Genomic DNA, 21,667 nt, shown 5'->3' with positions numbered 1-21,667 from the left:
TAGTACATTTTTCCTTAGTGACAAACCTTCATTGTCAGAGTTGTAAATATTGTATCTATATTGACAACTCTGCATGCAATCATTCAAATTTTGCTGATAAATTATGTCATTATTTAGTGACTAATGTCAATTGAAAAAAGAAAATCATCTAATGTGTAGACCTCTTGATACAAAAAGCTTAGCTTTTTCTACACTGGGTTAGGAAAAGCCCTATACCCCTATCAAATCACAATTTACCACAAGGCATTACTCCTGTGAGGACAATGCATGAGGCATGATATGGCACAAAAAATCCTGATTTTAAATATTCATTTGGAACTGATGTTTAATTGGGCTGTTTTGAGTTCTAATTTGTTAGAATTTTACTTGTTTCACGATGACACTGTGAAAGCCAAATTTATAAGCAGCACCATGCATGGACTTCACTAATGTAAAAAGATTTAAGTGCTGATTTAATGTCCATGTGCCAGTACAACAACACAAAACACAGTCTATCCCTTGTCATGTGACCAGAATGGAATCGCATGCAAAACAATGAGATGAGGTTTACATGAAGAGGTAATGGTCTGAGTAAATACATTTCTTTTTCAGCCATATGTCCATGTTACCATGTAAGACAATGAGATCTCCATATAAGGAATGTCACTTCTAATCATACAGTATATTATGCACAAAAATGGTGGTATGAAAACCAGAGAACAATCTTCTGTGGCTCCATGAAAAATTTCCATATTTGAGAGAATAAAGTCTGCCAAGATCTCAGAAATGAAACCCATTAGCTTCATCCTGGTAGCTCCAACAACCTACACTGTACTTTGACACATCTGTGTAATGAATTACAAAACAGCAACAACTCTCGACAACCAACCATTGTTTTCTGCAAAGTTGCAATTCCCATAGACTCACAACTTCCATAATTCCATTTAATATATAGCGGAGTCATTCTCTACACCAGGTACTATTTGTTTATTATCATATTCACCACCAATGATGACAGCAACTGTTTCAGTAAAGCTTTAAAAAGCAAGACTACCCTGAGAGAAGGTCTAAAACATGGGCAAGCTTGCCAGACCAGAACTGGCTTGAATGGGTTTGGTTTATTAAATCTGTACACTCTATTTCAATATAATCAGCACATTTTGTTCCAAGAATGTAAGATATTATTTTCAGTAATTGTGTAATATATATCTCTACATAATACAATCCAAGTCCTCTGAACTATTTAGACATGTGCAAGTGTTTACTACCAACTTCAACGATACAGTAAAGGCAAAGACTTGTGGACACTAAGTTAGGATAATTTTGATATTTGAACTTTTCTTGACTCCTCACAATTATCAAAATCTAAGTGCTGTAAGTAGTTCATACACGAGGTATTGAATATCTAGTTAATTGTTCTGAGTATAAAACAGAGGCAAAACACATAAAGAACAACTTGCAAGCATGACAAAGAAACTTCTATAGACACAATACACAAGTGGTCAAAGATAATATGAGGGGATACCTGTTTGTGTCCTTGGATATAGTGTTCTTACAAATTGAATGTTTTCATGTTGATAAGAGGTCATACTGTATGTATCATGTTCCCAAATACTGTGACATGTAGCCCCATAATAGATAAACTCGGTGGTAGTGTGGTGCGTTGTTCATGTCAACCTTACTGTATGTAACTGCCCCGCAATGAAAACAACGTCATCTCAATGAGTTCAAGTCGAGGTGCTTCATCAGTATAGTACAAGTACACAGTTATTCTAGCTACATTAAATGAGCACATTCATGGGCAGAAAGAGATCCGCTAACAGTCCATTTTCAGAGCACTCAGTCAGGTCATAATACACAAATACAGGGGAAATATTTAGCCCCCGTCTCTTCGAACAGCAGCATGTGTAAGGTGAAAGAAATGACAGATTTTGCTCATCAAAAACTCACCACTAGCTACGTGTCTGAGCTCTGCGCGTCTGAGGCATGATACAAAGCAGTGTTCCTCCATTTATTCAAATAATGGTGGCTCATGTGTATGTATAAGAATGAAAAGCATGGTCATAGCATGATGTGCGTCAACATAATCTGAGGTAACCGGGTGTCCTGTGTCTTGGCCCGTTACAGTCTGAGAACCAGTGCCTTAGAGGGTCAGAGAGGTAAGTCTGAAAGAAACCATGTAAACTGTGCTCGTGTGTAGTGAATGTTTCACTTACTACCAAAAGCACAAGGGCCCTAAACTGTAAACCTCGAGGATTATTCAAAGAAAAAAACAAAACACTAAAATACTCTACTCATTAGATTTAACGTTTCCTTTTTTGTTATTTTTTTGCGGAGTTTTCAACTTTTTTTTTCTCTTGTTTTTGCTCAAGTATATCACAGGTGACTAACTACAGAGGATAACAGAGTCAGGTGAGTACCATGCTACATCAGGTTTAGAGAAGGCTATTGCAGACAATTCTACAACATGTACAACCACATTTTATACGTGTGAGTTACAAATATTTCAAAACATATCACCAAGAAACTAAGTACATACGAGATGTTGAATATTTAGAGTCTTAAAGGACTATCCTTCAGTCAGTAGTAGGATTTCATGTTACTTGACTTAAACTGTCCCGTCTTACAGACAAAATCTGAAAAATTGCTATTCAAAAAGTAGCAAATTTGGTCAATGTCTCTTTTCAAATAGTTATAGTGCTTTTGATGGCTTAAGACAGGGGTCTTTTTTAATCTCACCCAGTGGCAATCTACAGAACTTCAGTGTACATTTCATGACACCATAGCTGCAAAAGTCTTCATGTCAAGTCCAATAGGTAAAACAACAGCTAGTGCTGTCACATATATTTCAAAGTAGTATGCATTATCAAAAAAACCTAAAACACATTTATAAATATTTTTTTTCTTTCCTAGGAGTTCTTGTAGGGAATTTGGCCATATGTGTAGCTCTGGTTTCCCGTTTGCTGTGAGCAGTTTTCAGTCTGAGAGGGCAGGCCTTCAGGAGCCAGGCTCCGTTCCAAGTCTTCTGGAAGCTTCTCTTTGAGAGTCTCCTGTGTGCCGTGAGGGTCGTCAGGACTTAGATCCACGTGACGGTGGCCTTAAAACTCCCACTCCAGTGTTTCCTCTCGATTGGCTGCTCTCTCTAGCCTGTGGATGATATTATTGAGGTTGGCCATTTTCTCGTTGCGTCTCTGAGTGCTCCTGTTGAGTTTGGGGCTTTGGAAGGGAGGGAGCGGGTTAGGGTCCAGGCTGTGATTGGTGCTCGTTGAGGGCGGGTTGGGCAGCGAGGGCGATATGGGAGCCGAGGAGGAGGGGACGGGGGAGACTGACATCATGAGGCCAGGTGAGGAAGCGGCAGAGGGGGAGTTGAGGGAGACCTCCAGGCTGCTGCGGCACGGCTCGGACGAAGCCTTGAAGCTGACCGGGTCGACGGGTGACTTGCCGGAGTCTTCCCCCTCGTGCCTGGACTGGCTGGCTCTCTGGGGGCCGTCTATGGAGATCGCCCCGGCATAGAGCCCCTGAACCTGGCTGCTCATCCCCTCTTCCTGCCTCAGGCTCTGGCCGGCCAGGTGGGGCTCACGGCAGCCGGCGACGGAGTCCTCGTGCTCGCTTTTCAACTGCGGGAATTGTACCGCCATGGAAAAACACTGCACTCTCGACTGTCTCATGTAGCCCTCCCTTCCCTCTTCCCCCTCGTCCTCCCTGTCAATTGCCTCCTGTTTGACATGAGGCAGTGCGGTGCTGGCGCTGAGAGGGCGGCTGGAGTGGATGTGTCCTGAGGGCTGCTGCAGCCTCCTCTCCTCTCCATCGGAGTGGGGGCTCCGTGTGACTGAGGGGGAGTAGCTGTGGTGCTCTGCGTCTGTGTCATTGTCTGGCAGACCCTCCATCAGCACTTCCCGTCGCATCCTGGACCTGCACACAAACAACGCTGTTAGACTGACACTCGAAGGCAGACGTACTTAGCTATAAACACTCCAAGGCAGACATACTTGGCTACAAACACTCAAGTGTCAGAATAGAGGACATTTACATTTACATTTCAGATATTCAGTTGAGACTCATATCCAAAGCAACCTAGAGTAAATGCAATAGTACTGGTGCCACAGCAGAAGCAACCATTAGTAAGGGTCAAAAGAAATGCAGACTGGCCTGTAGTTGTGGAACCAGTTGATGACGGTGTTGGTTTTGAGGTTGAGCTGGGAGGCCAGCATCTCAATGGTGTTCTGAGAGGGGTAGGGCTCCAGCAGGTAGGCCTTCCTCAGGGCTTCCTTCTCGTCGGTTCCCAGCACCACCCGGGGCTTCTTCACCTGGCTGTAGGAGCACAGGTCCAGCGAGGCCAAGGCCGGGCTCACACACTCAGAACGAGTGCTGGGCGAGTCGCTGTCTGAGCCGGTGCTCAGCAGCCCGTACCGCCTCTTCAGGTAGGCTGAAGGCAAGACAGAGATGGCAACGTTAAGGGGATTATATAACGCCAACAAATTCTGTACTGTATCCTACTATAAAATGAGGAAAATTCTGTCCTTCTGTCTGTCTGTCTGCATCCATTTTGCTCCTCAATGGGTTGGCCAATCAATCTGAAACTGCACATGGGCATTGAGCATTGGCATAGGCAGGGACTGACGAAGCAGATTTTTCCATTTTCCCAAATTTACGCTGTTTATGCGCATTTTTGGCAAGTCTGCGCGGAGTTGTGGCGCACGGATCCCCGGGTATGGACTAGTTACACAATAAACACTGGATCAGTGCATGTACAAAAAGTGCCATAAGCCCACCTTTCTTCTCCATCTTCTTCATGTCCCTCAGCTTGTCGACATTGTGAGGATCATTGAGCCACAGCTGCATGCGGACAAAAGGCTCCCTGCCTTTCAGGCTGAGCTTGTGCCAAGGTTTGGGCCTGGAGAGCAAGTCTGACACTGAGCCTTGAGTCAGACCCAGGATGCTCTCCCCGAACAGACGCTGGCCTGTGGGACACATACTGCTGTGTAAACAACACATGTACAGTACTTATCTATGCATCTGTAAGGTGTGTCAGTTTAACCTGACAATGTAAACCTTTAAAAATGCGATGCTCTAAGTCTGCACAGACTCACCAAGGTTGTTGTCTGTCAGCACCTCCTTGACCTTCTTGGTGATGGCGTAGGTGTCCAGCTCTGGAGACATGGCCACCAGCTCCTGGATGCCCAGTGGGGTGGTGGGCTGATGCAGGGCCATGAGACTGGGAGTGGACTTCCCCCCCTCTGGGTGGGGGGGCAGCCCCAGCCCCAGCCCCAGCCCCAGACTCAGACTCTCAGGCTGCTGGTTCTCCTTGCTGCTCTCCAGGGCCAAGCTGACCGGTTCAACCAGCGGGCTGGGGTGGCTCTCCGCTGGGCTCGGGGGCGGGGAGGGCGAGGACTGGGCCGTCACTGGGCTTTTATCTGGAGGTAGGATGTATCGCACAACAACACATGAGCCTCTAGCCAGGATGAAACCACTGCAGAAGTCTCACTTTGTACTGTACCCAAAGCATAAACAGTGAACCACTGCGACAATGTTTCTCTGCCCTCAAAGGGAATAGTTTGGAAAATTAAAGTTTTGCTGTTTTCAGCTGTTGAAAGGCACAAATATGGTATAGCAAACAGTTGTTTGGGAGACACATTTCATGTAACAATATGCCTATTCAGAAAAAAAGATACACAATATACCCAGGGTTGTAATGCTAAATAAAAAGGTCAGTAACTATCACCTCCAGTCAGTGATCATAAGGCAAATAATATAAACAAAAATCAATAATATTTTGAGACAAACATTATTTGCTTTTTACCCCATCCTCATAAAACATCAGTGTGGTAATACTTACTATTATGTATATTACTACTACTGTACCGGAAAGATTTATGTCAGCCTAAAAAGTGGTAAACTGTATTCCGCACTCATACATTCAAATTAACTAGCTTTCCCCAAACATAGTATCAAAGCTCTTGTGCATGTATGCATGTTTGTACAGTAGACCCTCATTTTGTATGACAGACTTCTGAAATGAACAGTTAACCAAATGGGCATAACAAAGGAAAGATGGATGTAATTATGGAACACGTGTATTTGACACATGCCATTAAAACATACACATTTCCATGTGTATTTGACTGTACAGGGTAATTTGTAAAACAAATCCACGCATTTTCAATTTATTTTGAATATTTGGTATTTCAAAGTATTCTAACAGCTCCTGAGGCATTGTGCTTGTGTGTTTTCACAGATGCGAGTGTGTGTTGCAGAGTGTGTCTCACCCTGAGCGTGGCCCTGGTTAGGGAGTTGGATGAGGCTGTGGCCGAGCTGGTCCAGTAACCACAGCTGCATACGGATGAAGGGCTCCCTGCCTTTCTGGGTCAGCTTGCTCCAGGGTTTGGGCCGGGACAGCATGTCGCTCACGCTGCCCTGAGAAAGACCCAGGACCTGTACCACACAATACAAGTTCATATATTGGGACTGAGCGCACCATCTGCTACAATGCCAGCACCAAAAGCAGAATTAGTCCATTGCAGTCCAAGATTAATTCATTTCCCAAATTATTATTACAAAAGAAGCAATCTCTTTGCTACAGGGAGGTTAAGAACACCATGTGAAATGACCTCAGTGATACACATTCAGCGAACAACCACTAGAGGGAAGCAACATACCATAAGTATTTATGTTGAGCATATTCAAACACAGCTGCTCTAAACTTTCTCAGAGCTGCAGCACACTTCATCAAGGTAAAACAAAATGATCCACAGTTCATCAAGGTATTGATCATTTAGAATGTCACATAGGGACTTGTATGATCATGAGAAATTAAAGATTGGACAATGTCCAAAATGCATTAATTAGTAGAATATGTGTAGTCATGAACCAACATGGCACATTTAAAATAAGTTGATGTTATATTTTTCTATGCCAGTCTACTTTTTTTTTATTTTTGAACAAAATCTCAACACACACCAGTGTGTAGAACAAAGAAGAAAACACACCAGTGGTTCTGACACACACCTGTGTGACACACACCTGTGTGTGTCAGAACCACTGGTTTATAGAAATTGCTTCAGTGTCTTGAACTTAAAGTGGGAGCTTTAAGAATGCATTATTTATTCCTATGGTTTACGACAGTCAAATCAATATTAATAAATATGGCCATCTCTCACCAGAAGGCATAAACCAGAGAATTAAGATTTGGACTCTTGATATCTTCCAAGATGTAAAATCTGTTCCATAAAATCTGTAATATCTCCTCCATCCGCTCCTTAGACAATGAATGACAAAGATGACAAAGGTGCCTAGGAGAACACCCAGAGGGATTTTCTGGAAATAAAGGTGTATTTTCTAGTGCTGAACTGATAACACTACTACAGAACATAGTTCATGGAGTATAAAGGTGCAAGCAAAATATCTGTGGCTCCACAAAATTTGTCTCCCGTTCATTGTCTGTGGAATAGCTCCAAATTGTATTTTGTTTTTTTTCTCTGGTTTATGGGTTTGGGAAAAACTGACAATATCTATATAGGTTTCAATATCAATGTGGGCATATATTATGTATATGTGTATATATATTATATATCAATGGATCTAGTATTATAGAAGACAGAATAATATCTGTGTTCCCTATTAAGAATGCACCAAATTGATATATCTAATATCGCCTTGAAATGTATTACCCTCCCAATCAATATATTTAATCAATCGATACATTGTTTTGATAATTCTTAATACAACGTGGATTCTATCATCTTCTGTATGGACAGGTTCTGCCTTGCACCTGCAGGATGAATTGCACTGCAGCATGTGTGTATTTTTTATTAATATGAAAGAGCAACATCTGACCTTTTCTCCAAAGATCCTCTGACAGATGCCGTTCTTTGCCAGCTTCTCCTTCACCTGCCTGGTCAGTTCGATGGTGTCCACCTCCCGGTACATATACATCTCATACTGCTCTGGGGTCAGGGGAGGTACGGTGGGCTTGAGGGCACGGGGGATGTAGGCCGGGTAGTAGGAAAGCCGCCCGGGGCCGGGGCCCGGGGACTCCCCGCTTACCGACGCGTCCGACTCCACCTTCACCTCCACGGGCCGGCCCAGCCCCGGCTCGTCTTCGGCCGCCGAGGCCTCCTCGCTGTTGGGGAGGCACTCGCCGTTCTCCAGGCGGGGCCAGGGCCGGGGCAAGGCAGACGGCCCGGAGGAGGAGGAGGACACGGAGGGAGAGACGGAAGGCCGAGAGCCGCCGCCTCCGCCGCCCAGCACCAGCGGCCCACGCTCCAGAGACCAGTGCTGGTCGAAGTAGGTGCCCGCCTCGCCGATCTCCGATTTGACTTTGCGGATGATGTTCTGGACGAAGGCGGCCGGGGACAGGACGCTGAGGGGGGTCTGGGGGCTGCTGATGGGGTTGGCCATGCACACAGTAACAGCGCCCCCTTCCTCCTGTTTGATGAAGGTGTGTAAAGGCGGGCCCTTAGAGCGCTCTGGGGGCCCCAGACGTTCCACCTGAGCTCCGGTGCTGGCGGTGGAGGCTCTGCCGCAGACCTCCATCTCCATCAGGGCATGCTGCTGCGCCTCCATCTCCCTCCTGGCCTGTTCTAGGATGCTCTTTATGGTGTCGTCAGAGCTGCTGCCTGCCCCATTACTGCTTCTGCCTGATGAGCTGTTCAGAGACGCCTTGCCATCACCTGAACAACAAAGAGCCACACACTTACACTGAAGCACACTCTATCCACCTTTACCACCTTTAACTGACAACATTAAAAAAAGGATGCGCTAAAATAGTGAATATCATCGGCAATGAAAAAAAATAAATCTCTCATTATGACTTTGAACTATGACTTATCGCATCCAGCTCCTTTCTCACCTCCCCTCTGGGACTGGATCTCCTTCTTGGCCTGCTCCAGGATATTCTTGATGGCGTCGTCTGACCCAGTTTCAGGAGTTCGGATGCGAGGAGTGATGCTCCCTGCCACAGAGGGTAACAGAAAGAGATAGAGATAGAGAGAGGGAGGAGGGGGTGAGTGGGATGGTTGATCAGAGAGCAGTTCCAAGGCTTTGCTTTTGACTGGTAGATCAATGGCTGCCTTTGAGAGCGTGCTGTCTGAGGTTGCAGTATACGGGAAGCTCAACTTTCAAAAGCTGTGAATCTAGGGAGAAAACAAAGTTTAAAAGTAACACTACAAACATGGCAGAGGAAGCCATGAAGAAGTTAGGGATGTGGTCCAAGTAGATTAGAAGGTTTATACGTACACGGGTCCAGTAGCTAAGCCACCAAAACAAGACTGCATGACTAAATCTGCTCTAAAAAACTGCAACTGCTATACCTTAGCTTCATACACTCCACTTGCTCATAAGGTTAAATCCCGTGAACACTCTCAGTTAAGTATATTGTTTTTTTCCCCAGCTGGACCTGCATGTTTTTCCAAGATTCCCTGTCACTATCATTTCTCTGACACGGGTCCTGCTCACTCACCTCTCTGGCGGACTTGGATGGTCCGGAGAGCCAGGATGTTCTGTTCATCAGAGAGGAACTGCTTCATCTTAATGAAAGGCTCTTTGCCTTTCACTGTCAGCTTCCTCCAGGGTTTGGGCCGGGCCAGGATCTCGCTGACCGAGCCCTGGGAGAGGCCCAGCACATAGTGACCAAACACACGCTGCCCAATGTTATGCTTCAGCAGCTGCTCTTTCACCTGGAAGGCGATCTCCGCCGTGTCCAGATGGTCATCGTCGCCCGCGGTCGAGCTGCCGCTTTCTGATTGGTCGCTGGGCAGGCCGGCTTCGATGCCGCCTGCCCCCGAAGGTCCCTGATTGGCTGACATGAGGGCGGCTTTGGCTGCATACAGGGCGGTGGGGAAAGCCATGAGGCCGCTGCCCTCCTTTTTAAAGAGCGGGGAGAGGAGCTGCTTGTGGAGGATGTGGTCTCCTGACAGCCGGTCCCCGGAGCATGGCGACACGGAGAAGGGACGGGGCAGATCGTGGCTGGAGGACGACCCGTCCAGGGTGGGGGGGCCGGGGCTGGGGGAGGCACGGCCGTCCGCCTGGGAGGAAGAGGAGTGGGAGCCGGGCGGCCTGCCCACCTCCCTAACTGAATCCTCGGACTGGTCGTCATCTGGTGGCAGAAAGCACAAGCTTACTGACCGAGCTTAGATATAATTTACACATACAGCTGCATGGCTTCAGTAGAGACGGTTCAAAACCAGCAATTATCTAGCTGATAACAGATATTTAATGAATTAACTGACTGCATTCTAACGACATGGACAACGATATGATTCAGACTTTGCAAAAAAAACCTGTCTATTTAGATACACATCCTGGCTTTTCAAAACTTTTAATCAGTGAGCAGGATAGAGATGCAATTGTTGTACCATTGCTGTGCAAGACTCGGGCTTTATCCACCAGGTACTTGTGAGATGGAAGAAAGGCTTCTTTATCCAGCAAAAGAGCCTCTGCAGCCTTGGCAGAATCCTACACACACATGCACACAAACACACACACATGCAAAAGCCGTTAATTTTCAATGAATCAATTATAGTGGCTGTAGATATCCTTACAATGGATGACGGTCACTGAGGCATTCAATGGCACTGCTGTAGTTTTTCTTCCCTGACACCAGAGGAACATTAAGAAGAAAACAAAGGTCTGGTTTGTTAAAAAGCAGACTACTCTTGTTTAATACTGCTGTATCAACAGGAGCACATACCTGGGATGAGCTGCCATTTGCAGAGGCCAGCTTCATTACCTTCAGGATGCTAAAGGGGGAAACAAAGCACCGTGAGCAAGTCCAGTTGTTAGATTTAAATTCATGTTATCAGGAAGTTACAAATTCCACCTCCACCAAACTCTCACCTGAGTTCTGTTTTAATCTCTTCATAGTCCATCTGGGATTGCAGTTTAGCTTCTAATCTCTGAAATGGAAAAAGAGAAGAGGCACGTTTCATTTGACATTAAAAGAGTCTCATTAATAATCAGAGCCACCAAAAGCTGTGCAGGTGTTTGTCGTGCACTGGCACTTCTGATGTGTCGGAGCCACTCACCTCTATAGCTTCTGTCTTATAGGCCAGCTGGCGTTCCAGCTCTAGGATCTGATTGGCGGAGGTCTCTTGCACTTCCTGTAGTGTGAACTGCAGCCGCTGAACGTTCTCTAGAAGACGGAGGATTTCGCGGTCTTTAGCCAGCAAGGCAGCCTCCAGCTGGGAGGGCAACACCTCACCCTTCTCATCCCTCTCCTGACAGGGCGAGAGGGAAATGTGAGAGAGGGTGTGAGAGTGAGAAAACAGAGATAAAGACACTGAGCGGGAGAGAAAAGGCTGAGAGGCCACCTAGTAATTCACCTCCTCCTCAGTGTTGATATAATTCAGACACTTGGAAGATGAGAGAATTTTACTTCAGCAGTGATAATTATGTAACACTTATGTTAATTTAGAAATGCATTATCATTATCCTAGGTGGTTGCATATACTGATGGGGCTATCTGATAATTAAGAGATGGTAAAGTAATAGTCCACCCACATTTTGATGTAAATAAATGTCTGTTTTGCTATTGCCAATTGATATAACACAACAGTGACTCAACCTATAACCAGTTCATGAAAGCTTCTACATTTGCTGCTCTAAACACCCGTTGGTGTTTCGTGGGAAAATCCTCTGGCACACAGGAAGTGATGCGCTTTACATTGTGCAGGCAGCAACAACGGTTTGTTTGGAATCAATAGAAGAAGAACCGGGTAGTTAGCATGAGCAGTGATAGCCACCATGGTTGAACAAACAAAGAAAAGAGCGCCACCTACAGAAACTCAAACTGCATCAACAGAAAATCTTCACAGTACCACCCATACTGTTTGATTGACAGGTGATATTTGGGAAGTGCAGTGCAGAAACACCACAGCAATGAGCGCTTGGCACCAAAGATAGAAGAAAAAAAAATAGCGGATTACCACTTTAAAAAGTGAAGATGTGCTATTCTTACCCTGCTAGTGCCCTCTGCTGGATGGCAGCTCCCTGGGGTGGCACTCTGGGCACTGGCCAGCTGCTCCTTTAGCCTCTCCACTTCCCTCTGGGCCATTTCCGCTCTCTACACACAGACACCGCATCACAGCGTTACAATTTTCATACACCGACCATATCAATTGGCTGCTGAGATGATCAAGGTGAGAGCATACACATAAATCAAAGGGCGCCCTTGCTCTGAAATTTAGAACTGAGCGAAAATCTGAGCAGGGGCCCAAGCAGACGAGTGCAGCCACCACTTCATTCTGCTGAGAGGGCTGTTTAGTCAGCCCACTTTTTTCCCCAAACTGTTTACCTGCTCTGTCACACCCGGCCTGCTAATTAATGATTCATTTTGAGAACATTTATCTAGGAGCTGCTGGCGGAGAGCAACAGAGTGAGGAAAAGAGAGAAAGCCAGAGAGAGAGAGAGAGGGAGGGAGAGAGAGAGAGAGGAGAAGAAAGAAACAGAAGAGAAGAGGTATCACTAGCATAGGAAGCAATCAAGGCAATGAGGTAACTAAGAGCCCCGGCGCTCGGCGCTCCGGCATCAATCGCGCTCGGCAGTCTCCTGTCCTCTGCTGAGTGGAGCCGTGCTGCCATGGTGCGCCCACCGACGGGGGCTCAGGTTTACACTCGCTAATCACACACTCAGGGGAGGGGAAGTGGGAGGAGGGGGGGGGGGGGGGGGAGCGCTCAGAGCAGGCGCAGGACGCAGGGTGTCTAATTAAAGCCAAGGCTTGATTACAGGAGTGATTACCTTAACGAAGGAGCATCTCAATCAGAGAAGTGCAGAGGAAGACTGCACTCACCTGGTTCGCCTTCTCGAGGTTCGTCATGATGGCGTCAACCTCCTCTGCCCTGGAACACAGACAGACACACACACACACACACACACACACACACACACACACACACACAGACAGAGCGCCACAGGGTCACTGAGGAGCTGTTCTCACTCTACACAGCGTTCAGCCGAAATCCAGCCCAAGTGTTGTCGTCACACATCTTGTTAATTATAGAATTCCTCTCAAAACCAAATTCACAGCGATCAAGTCATCACATGTTTTTACTAACAGAGGAATTCTTATTCATTATAGAGCCCAACCTCAGCCAAATATGACGGCCCTTGTGCTGCCCCTTCAGGGCCACAGACAGAGCGGCTGACAGGGTGGATGGATGGCTGATTCCTGCCCACAGAACTCTGCTGAGATTGAACCTCAACTTGCCTCCATACATCTAACAATCAGAGAAGTCTAATTTAAATAGCAGCTCAGTAAGATTATTCATGAGGCTTGTTTGAAGTTCAACAGTTTCCTTTTGCACACATGGGACCTGATTTTCAAAAGGTAGAGAAGGATAAATTAACGAGGATGGTGTGATTGATGTAAATATGCACATAGGTTTCTGAGGTTTCAGGACAAAGAAATCCTTTCTACCAAATTTGTTCAAAGAACATATCAGACTCTTTTTTTAATCCATATTAAACAAATTTCATTCAACCTAACCATCTTCTCTTCTCTCATATGTTTGTACCTTTCTGCTCCCTTCATCTCATCTCTCAACATTACCTAAAACTGTAATAATCCAATGCAACCGTGGTATCAAAAGTACTCAAGAAAGCACAATACAACAATATTTCTACAGTGAGATGTAGAATCAGTGGGATGCTGTGACTCTGTGTCTCAAACCAAACTGTTTCCTATTCTTGGCATTAATTAGCATCAGTGTTACCCAGCCCAGGTTTCTGAGGGTCCCAGCCATGACCAGGCCCTATCAATAAGCCCAGGATAGATGGCGCCCTGCTGACAGCAAACAGTAACAGGTGTCAGCTCCACGTTTAATGAACTTGTGCACTACGGAAAATGTTTTGTATTGATTACCTGCTCAGCTACTCAAGCCGAAGCAGACAAATAGTCTTTCTTATCAACATTGAGGAAACAGTCAGTGAGAGTAATAGAGGCAGGCCTGGTGTTCAGAGGCTTGGGGTCAGGGAGGGATAACTGCAGCTGGAGCGATGGGGTCAGTGGCTTAGCTACTGTCAACCTACTGGAATCTGCCCAGGACAGCACACACACACACACACTGCATGATGAGCCACATAACTGAGATGGTCTTTTGAGCTGCAGCTGCACATGAAAGGTAAGGCCAAACTGAAAATGTGTCCAATCCAACAAAATGGATGGCAGTGGGTCTAGAAACATCAGTTCAATTGCGCCATGGATTAAGCCTGGGAGAAAATCCATTAGCAGCGGCTGACTGTGCTCTGGAGCACAACCCAAACAAAGGAGTGTTTACTTTGAATGTCTATCGACATCCTTCATACAAGCTCAGATTCATTTCAGGCGTGCGGTGGATACATTGCGCTCAAAGACCAGGACAAGGTAGAGTGTTTTCTGAAGCAATCTTTAAATGGAGCAATTCTTCTTGAGGGCTGTCAAGGCCCAGCTGCCAGTGGAGGCAAACACAGACCTCTCTCATCGACCTGCATTAGTGGCTGAGTCACTCTCACGCCGCCTTTACAATGGCATTCCTTAGTTCTACACTGGACATGAGTTTATATAGGGAAAAGAGAAGAGTGGTTTTAACACTTAAAGTGCTACAATGGGCACCACTGAAGAAGGCCATAGAGGTGGCAGTGTTTGTACTGCCACAAGTGGAGGGGATTGGACGATATAAAAGTGCGTCAGAACAATATGGATAAGTAAACACACAATATAAAAGTAGAAGCAGACTCTTACTTGTTAGTCATCTCCTGGTTGTATTTACACCGCAGGTCCAGCAGCTCTGTCTGCGCAGTGTTCAGTGCTGTTGAGGGGCAGACAGGGGAAGTGAGATATGAACTTAAAAAAAACACAAAATGTAAAAGCTACATTCCAGAATTTATTTGACCATCTAAATTTTGGTACATTCATATATTTTCTTGAAGAGAACCCACTTAAAATACAGGTTGGTTTTACTTAACATTGCCTATGTAAGCAAACCTTTTACTGTGTCAGAATTCATGGAAAACTCACATTGAGCAGGTTACATACTGTCAGGTCTTGCATCAAAACCTCTAAAAAAAATTCTGTAAGAAAAAATGTCTTCATTCTAAATCACTATGTAAACAAAGCGGCAGCGGGGTGGCCGTGTTTCAATAGAGGGCACCATACTGCAATGATAAATTGGGTCTTTAAAAGGTTGAGAAGAAAGATAAGCGCTACGTGCCAATGTTAAAACCACTTACATGAATGCAGAACCTTGATCCTCTCCTCGGCCTCTGATAGTCTGTCAGCCAAACTAACATCAGCACTCTCTTCCTCCCTGAGACAAGAAACGCTGTCAGGTCTTTCACCACTTAATGTCCACACATTTAAAGCTACAATATACAACTTTTCGCCTTGAGACAGGAAATGTGCTGTTAGTCCCGCCCTCCTCCCCCTGAGTTCCCACCCCAATAGTTGTCACCCAACTTGATGAGCTGCCTACTATGAAATGACATCTAGCCTGAGGATCGCTCCGTAAAGCCACAACAAGCAGCCGAACGCAGACTATCTGCAGGAGCTGCAGAAAAGCAATGCCGATGTTCACCTTGTTTTTGAATGGATTTTATCTGACGCACATTTAGTTTTGCTGTACTTTCTTTTCATACTGCTTTCTACCATTGCTGTTTTGTTTTTTTTACTTCCCTGCACTGTGGCTGCTAGCCTCACCTTGACAGCCACAACCCATCTCACTGCTGGCCGCACCCACAGCAAATGGTATGCGGCCCAAATATATCCCTAACAAAATTGAAAAGCCAAGTTAAGCCAAACGGGGGGATTTAGGCATGTATACCCAGGGTCACAGACACGGACTGGTCCTATTTATTATTATTTTAATGTTGCATATTGTAGCTTTAAGTAGCATAAAACATTTCTAGTGTTGTAAAAAACATTTGGGACTTTATTGGGCTATTCTTGATCATTTTAAAATACATGCACATATTGTATTTTTTAAAAACAACTAAACTAAACTAGCCTATAGGACTCGGGCGGCACAGGTGGTTGAGCAGGTTGATTCAGCTCTTTCAATGGAAGAGAAATATAGAAAAAAAATCCCATATAAAACTATAATCCTTGTCAGACAGAGGCAGGAGGCGTCAGTGGTTCTCACCCCTCAGCCCGGTCCTGGTAGTTCTGCTGTGGGGAGCCTGGGGCCCCGGGAGCCGGTGTGCTGTTGGGGGTCATCAGGGAGGCTGGAGGGCTGGATGCCGAGCCCTCTGCTGTCACCGCTGCCCCCGATACTGCTGCTCCCTCCTGTGTGGGCTCTGTGTGCAGGGGAAGAGCTGCCGTGAGTTTAACAGAGTCAGCCTGGTGCTGCGATATTCACAGGGAAATATGACATATCCCCCTTAAGCTGAACATTTTCCATACTTTTTCCAGACATTTTTGTGCAATTCATAAGCTTCTTAAGGCCTGGAAAATGTCAAATTCATTTTCATAACTTTTCCAGAATTTGCAGCCTGCATAGCACCCCCGTGAGTGCTTATATTGCACTGCCATTGAATATTGGCACCGTGAGACAGTTTATCCTTCTTGTATCTGAGTGTGTATCGTTTACTGTCAAAAGAAAAAAGCTTACTGTCAAGGGCCACTTTGATTCTGCCTCAAAAATTAGCACTGAGTTAGGCCTGCTCTCTGCCTTGCATGATTTTGGCCTGACCTGTCTTGTCAAGGCACTCCAGGTGTTTCTTCCAGTGCCCGCTGATCTCTCGGACCAGGGCCTCGCTGTCCGGGGCCGAACTCTGCAGCTGCTGCAGCCTCTCCTCCAGGGTGTGTGTGGCCTCCAGCAGGGGAGCTGGATCTGCCAAAACAGACGCACACAAATCTCTCTAGAAAGAGATACGACGATTCAAATGACATCCGTGCGCTAGATTTTTTTTCAAAACAAGCAAAATAGCTGTTTTACTGTGCGCGCTGTCTATAAAGCACATTACAGGGTTTTCTGCATGGCAGTTTCAACAGTAGCAGACTATTCCACTGAGACTTGGTTCCAAAGAGTGACTCTTAGACTTTCCCCACTGAGGCGCCTTTGAAATTTTCACAGGCTGGACCTAATGACACGAGTACTGTTCCGACCCTTCAAATGTACAGAAATCAAATCTAATGAGTCTTCTCATTGGCTGATAAATGATAAAGAACACTAAAAGATTGCCATGAAAATATGACAGGGACTTAAGTCCCAAGTATACACCTAGGCAAAGTGTAGAAAAAGTCTGCTCCTGAAAAGGGGGTAAAAAAAAAGCGGGATTCTTTAGCACAACAGAGGAGCTGTTTTGCAATGCATGCGCGGCAGCACCGGGCCCATGGGGCCAACTAGGAGGCTGTTTCTCAGCTAACAAGTCTCCTCTGTATCATTTGATCATTTAAATTATTATGCCAGGAATTCTCAGGAGGCGGCTCGGCACTCCACATCACAGGGCTGTTTTTAATCTTCCCCTTCCCTTTCTTCCCCTCCCGAAAAGTTCAACAGCTCAGAGAGAGAGAGCTGCTCCTGTTGTGTACCTGCCTGCCGAACACCAAAGGAGGTGACTTCTAGTGCCAAAGCACAGAGAGGGAGGCTCAGGGGAGCTCCTTGACAAGGGGGGAGGCAAGATGTAGAGCCACACGCACACGCACACACGCTCACATACACACACCGCAGCCCTTCAAAACTCTAAAAGAGGAGGAAAATCGCTGCTTTGCTGCACAAACTTTTCTCCCACAGCTTTCATCCACTCATCTTAGACTTCTGTGAGGAACCCAATTGGATCCCTTCTTCAGTATGGGCACTGACTGAAGTGACTTTTCATAGGGAGTTGGAGCCACGGACGTTTAAACTTCACCAGACGCCACAGAGAGAATGCAAACTCTCAGCCAGCAGGCCACGAAAATAAAATGCTCATCAGAGACACACAACTTCTAAAATGTGCAATTTGTTGAAATACTGGCCATATTGCAGCTCACCATATCTGCATTTTCATCAGAAAAACATTTTGGGCCATTTAATTGATTGAGCTATTTTTCCCAGGACCGTTTACAGTCAAACGTTGTCTGCATTCATTGTTACACCAACTGTGGAGATATTGCATCAGTCACAAGGGACATCACTATTAAGAGCACAGCTCTTCTAAGACAAACAGGATGACTTAAAGCACTGCTATTCCATCGACCCACTGTCACAGAAATCACTTTATCAGCCTCTTTCCCATATATCCTTTCAACTTTTAATGATCAAAGGACAGAGATTATAGTAAGGGATCTCTCACACATGGACAAGCCAGGATTATCAATCAGTAGCAGGGGAGTAAAGTAAAGTCAAATTTAAAGTGAAGGGATATAACTTAAGTCTGTATACAAAATTAACCCCCGTCAAAGTGGAGCAGCAGGAGTACTCTCTGAGGGCTCCGGATATACAGTTACTGGAGAAGAGTCCAGGAAGACTGCCGATAACTATGGAGAATACAGCTACTAATTGATGTAGCTAATAGGCAGCGCTGGAGCCTGGTTTCAGGGCAGCTCTGGGCTCAGGACTCGCTAAATCCACCAAATCAAAACTGCAACGGAGGAGGCTGAATGGAATTCCACACTATCCCGAGGAGACACTTGAATTGCTCACTTTCCTCCTAATCAAGAAATAAGACATAGCCGACCCAACATTATGTACACTGAGTGAGTCGCATCACTCTCCATGCAAACAAACGGTTCATTTTTTAATTCCTCCCTTATCTTAATTATGGATGATTGGATGTCTGCTCTGAGGTCATGATAACGGATCGGGCAACAGCACCTCTTTCAGGCTAATAAATCACAGCACATTTAATACATCATTTTCTCCTGTGAAACACAGGTCCATCTCTACATGAATCAAAGCGACTGGGAAGAGCAGAATGCTATGAGGAGGTTGAGTAAGGTCATTCAGGATCCTGCCATTAAAGTGAGCCTCAGTTAGTCGTAAACTGGACTATTCTTACACCCAACTTGCTACTACCTAAAAAAAATAGTTAGCATTACCCTAAGGTTTTTGTGCGATCTCAACTGCGTTGATATCGAGTTTCATCACTTCAGCTGAGCGATAATAAGATTGCCATGCCACTCTGTGCTGTATTACTGTAGCTGCTTTCTAGCGGCCACTGGGCTGCTGTTTCTCTGCTATTGCTCATCTCGCACAGCGGGAGGCAGTTCTCTGGGTGAGACTCCAGCCCAGGGTGAGCAGGACCCCGCCAGAGCCTGTCAGAGGCTGGGCGGCTGACCGGGCGGCACGTGGAAGGGACCGCGAAAAGACGGCGGACAGGTTCAGGATGTGTGCCGAGGTGGGTGGGGGTGGACCGGGGTGGTGCGCGCCAAGACAAGCAGGTGTGTCGGGGCGGTCCGTCTTGGCCCTGTCAGCGATACACCATCATTAGGCGGTGTGGGCGCAGCGGGGTGCACCATTATGTCTCCCTGGGCCCTGTGTAATTACGCTCTGACATAATTAACCCAGCAAGCCCATTAGCCAGGCACTGGCTGGCTGGAGAGAGAGAAAAAAAAAAAACGCTATAATTATTTGTTGTGCGCATGTTAATGAGGCCAGCTGTGTTCCCATCATACAACACGAACAAATTAATTTACAAGGCTGTGCTTCAAGGTTTTTTCTTTTCATTCAAAACAGTCTTGTTTTTTTTTCCTCTGAGTGGACTTCAAGGTCCATAAACACTCTCTGCCGCTGCTGCAACAAACAGTAACACTGCTGTAATATTGTTGTCAAGGACCAAAACTAGGTTGACAGAACACCAAGTCGTTACTTCCACCTTCACAGGGAATGTAAAGGAATATAAGGTACGCGCGGATAAATAGCTGCCGCCTTTATTCTGATATCAGTGAAGGATTAGTTTGTAGAATACAGCAGAATCCTCTCACAACAGATCCATAAACATGACTTGTCTGTTTGTGGTGCATTTTAAACCAACGAGCACTTGATATTCAGAGAGCAAACCGAAGTCTCACTTTACCTTGAAGTGGAAAAAGGAGTGAGAGAATACTAAAAAAAGAGAGGTGGAATGAAAAAAAAAAAAAAAAGATTGTGGGAAGCGGTGGCTTTTATACGTCAACAAAACAAAGCTGAAAGAGAAACTTCTTAACCTGCTCTTTTGTTTCTGTTCCATGTCTTTGTTTGACAGACTGAAGGACGGAGAAGGAATGACATCAATACCGAGACATTTTAAAGCTCTGAACAAAGACTAGAGCCAGAGCTAGACAGCATTTAAAATTAACACAAGATGACATAGGAAAAAAAAAAAAAAAGAAGTACCAATGATCTCCGACCCAAACTTAATTTTAAATTACACAAGAAAATAACAACCTACCTCCCATTCTCATGTATGAAACATGTAAGATGAATTGCAATGAATTAACGGCACCATATAGACCAATCTATTGCTTTTACACTTTCGAATCCCACCGTTACATCTTATCTGCTCTCAGGCGCGCGCACACACACACACACACACACACACTCACACACACACACACATATATACAGACATTCCTCCACACACACTCGCCGTCTTTTAAGAGCACACTCTCTCCTGGTCCCTCTGGGGTCTCCTACTCCACAGGGATCAGTTGGAGAGGCCCAGCTCTTTTATGAACATAATGCATTATTAAGCACCTCAAACATCTCCTGGGCCTTTGTTTATTACTGCTCTTATTAATCACTTGTGCATAATCTCGTCCCGCCCAGAGAGCTTTCATTTTCCATCAGCTTTTATACGCGCCTATTTCCGATAGACCGCCACAAACACACACACACACACACACGGCGCTCCCACTTCCCTCTTATCCTCTGACGGTAGGTACTCAGCTGCACAATTATAATAAAAACCACCCCACGATGCCTTGCAGGCCTCTCTCGCTGGTGCGGGCTTATGTATATAGAGGGTTGAAGAAGGACAACTATTCTTTATGCATTTGAATGACTTTGAATTGCTAAGGTCAGTGCGTTCTGTTCTGATAATCTCAGACCCGAGGGAAGCGTCTGATGTGAATATGGAAGGCACTCACGCCGCCGCCGTCTGCAGCCTCATAACACAAGACAACATGAGACAAATGTGACAAAATACTGCATGCCTGTACTTGTGCTCTGGTTCAGCAGTACCGGTGGTCACCACTAGCAAGCACTGTTGCCATAACGTTTCCGCCGGTGCACACACACACACACACACACACACACACACACACACATACACCTCTCAGACCTGCCGTAGGCCCAGCACACACACGCACACTTTGAGGGGTGTATTCAGATCAGCATCTTCACACACTCTCAGTGAGCTCCCCGCTCAGATAAAAGGAGCTGTGTTCTAAAGGAGAGAGGGAGCGGGGTGGATCCTGAGGGATGAGTGTGTGTACTGAGAGGAGGCGAGGAAGAGCAAACACCTGGAGCGTCAGTCTCAGGGCTACGCCCCTGGCGACAGGGCCTCGCTGCTCTCACAGAGGCGGCAACAAACGCCGACGTTCAAACGCCCCTCACACACACACACACACACACATATACACACATAGGCACACACATATACACACATGCGCGCGCCAGGGGAGAGGCGGATGAGGAGCAGAATGAGACGGGGAGAAAGAGAGACGGAGACAGAGAGGGAGGAAGCGAGGTGCATCTCTGGGAAACCGGTGAATTCGGGCAGAAACTGCCACTGCTTTTCAACGCTCAGTGATCAGGAA

At 45.9% G+C, this 21,667-nt stretch overlaps 1 protein-coding gene across 1 annotated transcript in view; it reads right to left on the bottom strand.

Moving 5' to 3' along the window:
- Nucleotides 1-3,077: 3,077 nt before the first annotated feature.
- Nucleotides 3,078-21,667, bottom strand: part of cux2b (cut-like homeobox 2b) — a 74,226-nt gene continuing 55,636 nt past the window's right edge. The window contains exons 5-22 of the mRNA XM_071522043.1: nucleotides 16,638-16,778; nucleotides 16,089-16,242; nucleotides 15,181-15,257; nucleotides 14,693-14,759; nucleotides 12,764-12,812; nucleotides 11,933-12,037; nucleotides 11,001-11,192; nucleotides 10,813-10,871; nucleotides 10,667-10,715; nucleotides 10,332-10,431; nucleotides 9,437-10,072; nucleotides 8,828-8,929; nucleotides 7,813-8,648; nucleotides 6,246-6,411; nucleotides 5,070-5,393; nucleotides 4,752-4,940; nucleotides 4,129-4,405; nucleotides 3,078-3,891 (exon numbers count right to left, since the gene is read on the bottom strand). Of these exons, the coding sequence (XP_071378144.1) occupies nucleotides 3,078-3,891; nucleotides 4,129-4,405; nucleotides 4,752-4,940; nucleotides 5,070-5,393; nucleotides 6,246-6,411; nucleotides 7,813-8,648; nucleotides 8,828-8,929; nucleotides 9,437-10,072; nucleotides 10,332-10,431; nucleotides 10,667-10,715; nucleotides 10,813-10,871; nucleotides 11,001-11,192; nucleotides 11,933-12,037; nucleotides 12,764-12,812; nucleotides 14,693-14,759; nucleotides 15,181-15,257; nucleotides 16,089-16,242; nucleotides 16,638-16,778 (4,337 nt within the window). The remainder of the gene's footprint in view (nucleotides 3,892-4,128; nucleotides 4,406-4,751; nucleotides 4,941-5,069; nucleotides 5,394-6,245; nucleotides 6,412-7,812; nucleotides 8,649-8,827; nucleotides 8,930-9,436; nucleotides 10,073-10,331; nucleotides 10,432-10,666; nucleotides 10,716-10,812; nucleotides 10,872-11,000; nucleotides 11,193-11,932; nucleotides 12,038-12,763; nucleotides 12,813-14,692; nucleotides 14,760-15,180; nucleotides 15,258-16,088; nucleotides 16,243-16,637; nucleotides 16,779-21,667) is intronic.

This window comes from Centroberyx affinis, unplaced genomic scaffold (genome assembly GCF_046629955.1).
Source record: "Centroberyx affinis isolate AG114_WGS23_722 - 3 ecotype Tasmania unplaced genomic scaffold, CSIRO-AGI_Caff_v1 ptg000950l_1, whole genome shotgun sequence".
Classification (NCBI taxonomy): domain Eukaryota; kingdom Metazoa; phylum Chordata; class Actinopteri; order Beryciformes; family Berycidae; genus Centroberyx; species Centroberyx affinis.
This window is presented reverse-complemented; position numbering and strand designations above follow the sequence as displayed.